Consider the following 8,465-nt stretch of genomic DNA (forward strand, 5'->3'; position numbering starts at 1 on the left):
ATGACAAGTTGATATAGTATAATGATATGGTTATGTAGTATTTTTTATTCTCCATGTGATAAGTAATATTTTAATTAATAATAATTAATTATAAAAATTTATTTAATTTAAATTAAAAATATGTGAATTTATAAAAAATAATAGAATAATAAAAATTTATATAAATTTTTTCTAGACAATTTTGTAATCTTTTCAAATACTATTTCTTTGTTTTTCCGAACAGAAGCTCGTAAAAATCTACCAAAAAGTGCTTGTCATGCAGAAGACGAAAGAGAGGGGCAAAGGGGAAATAAGCCAAGAAAGACCCGTAATTCTATACCGTCTGCGTTGAAAGTCTGACACGGAAAAGTCCACCCATACTCTATTCTCCAATTAAAAGACGGCTCCAGATTTTTGCAGTTAGTTCTTGGATAACACCCTCGTTACACCCTCTCTCTCTCTCTCTATATAAACAAAACCGTTTTATTTCTTCACGCCATATAAATTAAACCCATCATCAAATTAAAGTCGAAGAGAGTTCACCGAGGCTAATTAAACATGGAAGAAACAACAATTCTTTACTCCTCTCTTTCTCTTGTCTTTCTCCTCATTTCTTTAAACTTCTTCTTTCAATCCAAAAAATCCCACAAAAACCTCCCTCCAAGCCCACCTTCACGTCCGATCCTTGGCCACCTCCACCTCCTAAAGCCCCCCATCCATCGCTCCTACCATGCTCTTTCCCAAAAATACGGTCCTATCTTCTCCCTCCAGCTTGGCTCTCGACTTCAGGTTGTAGTATCATCTTCAGCCGCAGCCGAGGAATGCTTTACCAAGAACGATATCATTTTGGCGAATCGACCCAGGTTAATCCGGGGAAAGCACCTAGGCTACAACTATACCACAGTTTCAGCCTCGCCTTATGGTGACCATTGGCGCAACCTACGCCGAATCGGTGCCATTGAAATCTTCTCATCAAGTCGCCTAAACACAACAATAAGTGTTCGAAGAGACGAGATCAGGCGCTTGTTGCTGAAACTGTCGCGTGATTCACGCCAACACTTCACGAAAGTGGAGCTGAAATCTATGCTTTCTGAGTTGACCTTCAATAACATCATGAGGATGGTAGCAGGGAAGCGGTACTATGGAGATCAAGTGACAAATGAAGCAGAAGCAAAAGAGTTTAGGGACTTAATAGCAGAGGTATTTAAGAATGGTGGAGCAGCAAACCCAGCAGATTTCTTTCCGATGTTGAACTGGATCGGTCAATGGTATGAAAAGATGGATAAGAAGCTTGGAAAGAGAATGGACGTGTTTTTTCAGAAGTTGATTGATGAGCACCGAAGCAGTAGGCAGGAAAATACTAGTATGATTGCTCACCTTCTTTCCCTGCAAGAATCTGAGCCTCATTACTACACTGATGAAATTTTGAAAGGGCTCATGTTGGTTAGTTGAACTTGAATCTTTTTCTTTTGTCCTTTTCCCTTTCGCTGTTTGTACGGCTGAAAGTCCGTAAAGCTTGAACGACACAAACCCATCATTCCTTTCCGACTATTCAAACTTGATGCCTCTAAGTTCTAATTGTTCTATTGTATTGGCATGCATGTTTAACAATCAAACATTATTGTGCAGGTGCTGATACTTGCAGGAACAGACACATCTGCAGTCACATTAGAGTGGGCAATGTCCAATTTGCTTAACCACCCAGAAGTGTTGAAGAAAGCCAGAGCTGAAATAGACAGTCAAATTGGCCAAGAAAACTTGATTGATGAGCCAGATGTTTCCAAACTACATTACCTCCAAAGCGTTATATCCGAGACTCTTCGATTATACCCTGCACTTCCTCTCCTGCTTCCACACATGGCATCCAGTGATTGCACCATAGGTGGATACAACGTACCACGTGACACGATCGTAATGGTCAACGCATGGGCTATTCATAGGGATCCTAAACTATGGGATGATCCAACAAGTTTCAAGCCAGAGAGATTTGAAAACGAGAAAGGAGAATCACACAAGCTCATGCCATTTGGACTAGGAAGGAGGGCATGTCCAGGAGCAAGCCTAGCTCAGCGCTTGGTGGGATTAACTCTGGGATCATTGATTCAATGCTTTGAGTGGGAAAGGGTTGATGGGAAGGAAATTGACATGACTGAAGGAACGGGTAGCACCATGCCGAAAGCTCAGCCATTGGAGGCTATGTGTAAAGCTCGCCCTATCGTGAATAAAGTAGTTTACAAGGAAAATGTTTAGTTTAATAGTCATAAGTTTGATGAACATATTGTAAAAATAGGCTTTGATTTCTTATCTAGTATACATATTCTTGTAGTAGGACACCGTTCAGTGTTCATTGTTATTATTATAATAATTTTGTTTAGGTTTGTACTAATGAGAAACCTTACTGTAAGAGGATCTGCTTAATGCAGTTCTCGGTTTGATGCCTTTATGGCCTTCAATAAATTATGAATTTCTTCATTTGTTTGATTTTTTGTCTTCAATATTTAGGTGCTAACTAATAATGTGATTCATTCGGTATGATCCTCCTTGTTAAACGTCTAAGATATGTGAATGTGATCATGGGTTTGCATTGCACAAAATTAGAAAAATGGTTAGCTTTGTTGGCGCACTAAGCTTATACAAACTGAAATTCAATCGATGTTAATTAGTGACTTTTATTTACAAAGCGAAGTAATTAATATTTTGTCCAAAGATAGTTCCACTACGCATAAATGATAGCAAGTAATAAATAACAAATTTATGAATATCCAAACTGTCATAAAACTTTAATGATTCTCTTACCATAATTAATTATTCAAGATGCTTGCATTCGGCTCAGCATTGACTGAAAAGTTAAATTTATGAGCTAATTGAGATTTACCCAAAGGGTTTTTTCTTTCTTTTATTTGAGGAGGAATTCAAGCCTTACTCATTAATCCATCTCACCTTCCATTCTGAACTCAATTTCATTTACAGGTAATCCTTTGCTAAGCTGTTTTCGATTTAAGAATTAATATGGAAATGAAATTTAGGAATGATTTTGAGTGAATGCTAAAAATTGCAGAAATTGGCCATGAAATTTTGTTATCCTTTGATAGACCAAAATGCAAAAAGTGAAAGAATCGTAAAAGTAACGAAATAAAACTATCTGACTTCAGTCCGCCCCACCCCTTTCCATTATGTATAGCTATTTCGCAATGTTCCACAATTAACCCAAAAAGCAAAATAACCAAACCACTATGAATTAACCATTATTAAAGGGTAACTTCTTCACACACGAAAAAACCAGATGAACAAACCTAACCAAATTTCGCCTGCCACTGTTCTCATTTTTCGTTTTAGTAAAAACCCAAAAGATTTAAAAAATTAAAGGGGGAAAAAGCACTCAAGCCTCTGCCCAAATCTTCAAGATGTGTCCTACTGTGAACATACTTAATCCTATGGCTGCTCACTTCTGGTCAACAATAACCTCATGCCTACGATAAATTAAACACTGCAGACAACTTATCCCAGTCCAAAGATTGGATGTTCTGGGACACGACAGCAGCACCTGCGACTAGTGCGATAGACGCAAATAACACACCTTTCAAGCATCCATGTCCTTTTGACAAGCATCCCAAAATCAACTTGCAGTACTTGTCAGCCTCCTTCAATGATGATGCATGATCATTGTCTTCTGCATTCTCATTCTATTTATAAACCAACGGACCAAGTTAGCTACAAATTTGGTCTCATTTCCACTTGTAATAAAAGCATACAAAAGTATAAAACAAAAATATAATGCACCAAATAAGGTTGATGGTTTCTTAAGGTCCCGATTGCACAGAAAATAAAATATGCATGATATCCGTAAGAGTATAGGACAGTGAAGTAATTAAATCAATATAGTGGTTCTGGTTGCACAAAAACAAGTCATCAAGACTTCTGCAAAATGAACATGTAAAGACCTACATCCTTCCTTGCCCCTTTCAACCCCCACCTTTCCCCCTCTCCATATTCCCAGGAAAGGTGGGGGGAAGGAGGCTAGGAGAAAAGGTTCCACCTCTTTGAAAATGTGCAAGCAATGTTTACGATCATATATAGAGTCAAAGAAGAAATCATAAACTAGGTTACACACATTAAGTGACAGGTTTGAATGCAGTTCAGGAGTTCTCACTGAACAAGAAAATGATTCTTAGCAGAGCTTACCATCATTAAATTAATCTAATATGCTGTAAAAAATATACGAGAATACATTACCTTCTGCCTGAAACTTTTTAAAGTTTCCCTCAAAGGATCAAGTGTTGAATGTTTAACAGAATGCTCTTTCCATTCATTTGCAAGCTTTCTTAAAACAGCAACACTTGCTTCAAGATTATCAAGATAAAGCACATCCTGTTTCCAAAGATATGTGGGAAGAACCAACAGAAATTTAACAATAGTCACGATGAGTAAGTAAAAGAAAACACAGTCAAAGATCTGGAAGGAAACGTTAACCAAAAAGAAGAAAATAAAGCACAACCGAAACATGTGGATGAAAAATCTTCGAATAGATAAAAAATTGCTCACCCATTGCTTATAACAGTCAGGATTTTGAGTCAAACACCAAATAAAAATAGCACTTGCTTCCCTTGATAGTTCAGGAACACCTGCAATACCATCAAAAACCAAATATTGCATAAATAGATAGAGCCAATTTATTGTACCACTTAAGTCGTGGGTCTAAGATGCCACTGGAAAGCATTATTTAAGAATTTACTTTTTACCTTCTCCAGCAGCTTTGACAGCATAGTTCAGTATCTGTTGAGCAACTTGTTTCATTGCTTTGCTTCCAGGAGAACCAGCAAGGGCAACCTCCTTTAAGGTGGGATAAATAGCTTCAAACCTCTCAGTTGCCTAAATAATTAATACATTAGAAATGAAGCAGATCAATTTTCTGGAAACCTTAGGACTGAGTCAGAAGAAATTGTGCAAAAGATCCAGCACAAAGCCTACCTTAACTCGAGCTGAGGGTGCCGGAAATGTGATCCTCATCAAAATCTCAAGAGCAGAAGGTGGCACGAGCCGCTCTCCCTTTCTGACAGCACTGTTTACTAAAATAGGATGAGCTTTTGGAGAGGAAATTATTCTGATCACAACAAATGAAACAAACTGGATCAGAAGGAGTGGGGGAGGAAAAAGAGAAGTGTTGGCATAAATCAGAAAACATACATAGACTTACAATTAGCAATAGACATTTTCAAATCCCAATACCCTAAGATTTAAAAATGCAATAAACTTATCAAAAGCAATTGGCATCCAACCTCTCTGCCAGCTGTAAAATCAAGTCTCTAGACTGAGGATTACAACTTGACTTGCCACTCAGCATAGGCAACAGAACATGTACCCACATGTACAGCCCTACAGCTAAATCTCCTTGGATGGCCTGTGAAAACAAAATAAAATTCATGGTCAAAATTCATACCATAAAAAGTGATTTGTACACGCAGAAACCTTATCTTCTTCAAGTTGTCAATACCCACCTGAGCAATCATCCACACAGTAATAGGAAGTTTATCTTGTCCCTGGTATTTTGGATTTTCCCTCATTGTTGGCACTAAACTGATCAAGATATCAGGTTTTCTTCTCAGAGCCATAGCTAAAACCACAAATATAGCGACCTGCAATTCCAGATTAGTTTAATTAATCATGAATTACTCCTGACCAACTGCTAACATCAATCAGTAGTGAAATATTATAACAGTATGTGCACAAAGTTTGTTTAGCATTCAGGTGTAGACTTTTGAAATTTTAATCAATTAGGTAGAACTTAAATGGAAACAATTTGAACAGAACCAAATTAGACATATTTGGAAGGAAATGGGTCACTTATGGACATCAGGGGAGATTCTTGGTCTTTAGACGACACCTCATATTCAAGAAGCTCGCAGACAACCCTATCAAAATAACCAACTAAATGAACAGAAATATAATACCAAAAACCGTTTGAGCAAACTAAAAAGGATCATGTGCATCAAACAGAAACAAACAAAACATGGCTGAAAGGCTTTGGTTTGAATATTAGAGCATGTTTAGAAAGCCAAGCTATAAGCTTTATCCAAGCCAGCCACTGCTTTATATAGCTAGCAGATGGATAACTAGGCATCTCATCCCATCAAATTCATGAACATGGTCAGTCGCAAAATAGAAATGGTATCCACTAATCTTTAACCAAAAATTATTGTAATAAGCAAAAGAAATGTACACAACATGTATCTTAAGGAAGAAAACTATCTATCTATGAGATGAACCCCCGCATAATCCAAAGTCTTCCATCTACTTCAACAGTGATAGTCTAACTCTAACATGTACAAAGTTTCAGCCATAAAACAACTTGAATGCATGAAAGGAATAGCAGGAGAATGGATCTCAGTCTTAAATTTCTCTCTATCACACATTTGAACTATCAGTAGCATTTGACCAACTATTGGCATGCAAGAAATGATACCCAAGTCTGGAAATTCTATACTTGATACTCAATACACATGATCACTTCCATTCTTTTCCACTAAACGCATCTCCTTCAATTTAATACCATTCTTTATAATTCAACACATATATTTTCCAAGATTATACAAAGAAATAAGATCAACAATTACTTGAGACTTCGAAGGTGCTTGCTGAGCTACTTTCTTTGATCCCTTTGCAACTCCTTGATGAATTGTAAGGTCAGCCAGAATGCTGTCCAATGACCACAACGCAAAAGATACTAACGCATCTAAAGATCGCCGGTTCAACCAATCAACGGATGTCCTATAAACATCTTCCGGAACATTCGAAAGCGGAATCTATTCAAAACAAAAATAATAATAACAATAAACATAAAAATTCCGACATCAATCTAACAAAATTGCATCAATGCATGCCCTAAACTGAACACAGAAGAATTAAACAAAATCATGACTTTTTTCAAACATATCAAAAACTTTAAAAATTCAAAGAGAAAACTTACATCAACCAATTTCGAAACCGTAGATTCTTTGAAAATCTTTAACCAAGGGAATTGCGCTGCACTCACTGAAGCAAATGCTCTTCCAAAGTAATCTGCAAATCTCATTAATTGTATTTCTTGCTGCGTCTCATAAGAACTCTAAAAATTTGAAATTTTTTAATAATTAAAAAAAATTAAGAATTAGATTCAGATCACTCAAAATTATAACAAAAAAGAATGCAAACTAAGATTTTTTAAGAAATTTAAATATTACTCACAGTTATATCAATAAGAAAAGCGCTAAGATCACCAGCGTCGATCTTCGAAGCAGCTTCCAGGACAGTCACCTTCGGCTTCTTCGGTTTCTTCGGCTTCGCCTTCTTAATCTCCACCGCACCGTTCTCGGCAGCATCACCGGTATCACTATCATCTTCCTCGTCAGACTTCGATCCGTCGGCGACAGAGGTAGAAACCGCCGCTGCTGCAGCCGCCGCCGCCTCGGCGGCGCGACGACGCCGATCCTCGGAATGTTTCTCGATCGAGCGGAAGACGTCGGAGGAGACGCCGCCATTGGGACGATCAACAGAAAAAGTATCCGGCGGCGGAGGTTTCGAGGATTTCCGATTCCGTTTCGAATAGGAAACCGTTTGCCAGCCGTTAACGTCGTCGTTTTGGATGTTATTGTTTTCGACTTCTCTGAGAATTTGCTCAATCATAGCTGAATTTTCGTCCATCCTTATTTAAAACAAAATAAAAGGAAAACAGTACAACACTTTTTTCTTCTTTTAGGTCGGTTAAAACGACGGAGTTTTGGCCTGCGAATACAGAGTTTTACGACGAGAGAGATCGTGGGGGAGAAATAAAGGGCAGAGAAGGCGGGTTTGAAGGGAACGAGAAGTAGACAGAGAGAAGGACTGTGCATAAAAAACACGTGGATTTCTCTGTTTTGTTTTTTAAGTCCGATTTGACCTTTTTTAATTAATGATATTACAGAGTTGCCATTATCCGTTTGGAATCAGAGATTTTTGTTTTTTTTTTTTTTGAGATGAGGTAAAAACATTATTTTAATTAGTTCATTAATGTGGAATTTACTAGCTCTTAAATTATAAATTTCGAATTTGAATATTAAAAGTAAATATAATTTACTTGATAAGATAATATCTCTGTTATTGTATAATCCAAAATCATATAACATATGATATGTGAAACATAAACAAGTAAAAGGTGTTCATGGTATGAGGCAAAGTCTTGAATAGTATATATCTCTCTTACTCTTACTCTTGATTAATTGTTTGTATTATGGCAATGAGTGTGTAAATAACATTTTTGTTTGTACCCCACTTTTTAACTCTAATAAACATTTCGACACACACGTATATGTTGGGCAGATGATGTCCTATGATATTATTCACTTGTAACTTCTTATTGTTAATTTGGCTTAGTCATAATTTTTTTATTATTAAGTATTAGAATATTTAATTCAATGATTAGATTCAAAAAGCAAGAGTCCAAAAATTTGTTTCCCAAATAAATAAAAAAAATA

The 8,465-nt window shown here is 36.9% G+C and overlaps 2 protein-coding genes across 2 annotated transcripts; one reads left to right on the plus strand and one right to left on the minus strand.

Annotated features, from left to right (window-relative positions):
• Positions 483-2,402, plus strand: LOC18601861 (cytochrome P450 81D11). The gene is made up of 2 exons (XM_018118767.1): positions 483-1,422; positions 1,609-2,402. The coding sequence occupies exons 1-2, from the start codon at positions 538-540 to the stop codon at positions 2,227-2,229; spliced, it is 1,506 nt and encodes a 501-aa protein (XP_017974256.1). The 5' UTR covers positions 483-537; the 3' UTR covers positions 2,230-2,402.
• Positions 3,105-7,824, minus strand: LOC18601862 (transmembrane protein 214). Its single transcript, XM_007032946.2, has 10 exons — positions 7,201-7,824; positions 6,944-7,081; positions 6,591-6,779; positions 5,475-5,612; positions 5,256-5,377; positions 4,948-5,080; positions 4,719-4,848; positions 4,522-4,601; positions 4,213-4,347; positions 3,105-3,662 (listed from the first exon to the last, which is right to left on the minus strand). Exons 1-10 carry the CDS (start codon positions 7,654-7,656, stop codon positions 3,450-3,452), a joined length of 1,734 nt encoding a protein of 577 aa, XP_007033008.2. The 5' UTR covers positions 7,657-7,824; the 3' UTR covers positions 3,105-3,449.

This window comes from Theobroma cacao, chromosome 4 (genome assembly GCF_000208745.1).
Source record: "Theobroma cacao cultivar B97-61/B2 chromosome 4, Criollo_cocoa_genome_V2, whole genome shotgun sequence".
NCBI lineage: Eukaryota > Viridiplantae > Streptophyta > Magnoliopsida > Malvales > Malvaceae > Theobroma > Theobroma cacao.

Bases quoted from the DNA above. Each gene is read 5' to 3' on its own strand.
- LOC18601861 (XM_018118767.1), top strand. From the start codon at position 538: ATGGAAGAAACAACAATTCTTTACTCCTCTCTTTCTCTTGTCTTTCTC. The intron at 1,423-1,608 runs GTTAGTTGAACT...ATTATTGTGCAG, and splicing joins TTTTGAAAGGGCTCATGTTG to GTGCTGATACTTGCAGGAAC.
- LOC18601862 (XM_007032946.2), bottom strand. From the start codon at position 7,656: ATGGACGAAAATTCAGCTATGATTGAGCAAATTCTCAGAGAAGTCGAA. The intron at 4,849-4,947 runs GTAGGCTTTGTG...TTAATTATTTAG, and splicing joins CACCCTCAGCTCGAGTTAAG to GCAACTGAGAGGTTTGAAGC. The intron at 4,348-4,521 runs GTGAGCAATTTT...CTTTGGAAACAG, and splicing joins CTGACTGTTATAAGCAATGG to GATGTGCTTTATCTTGATAA.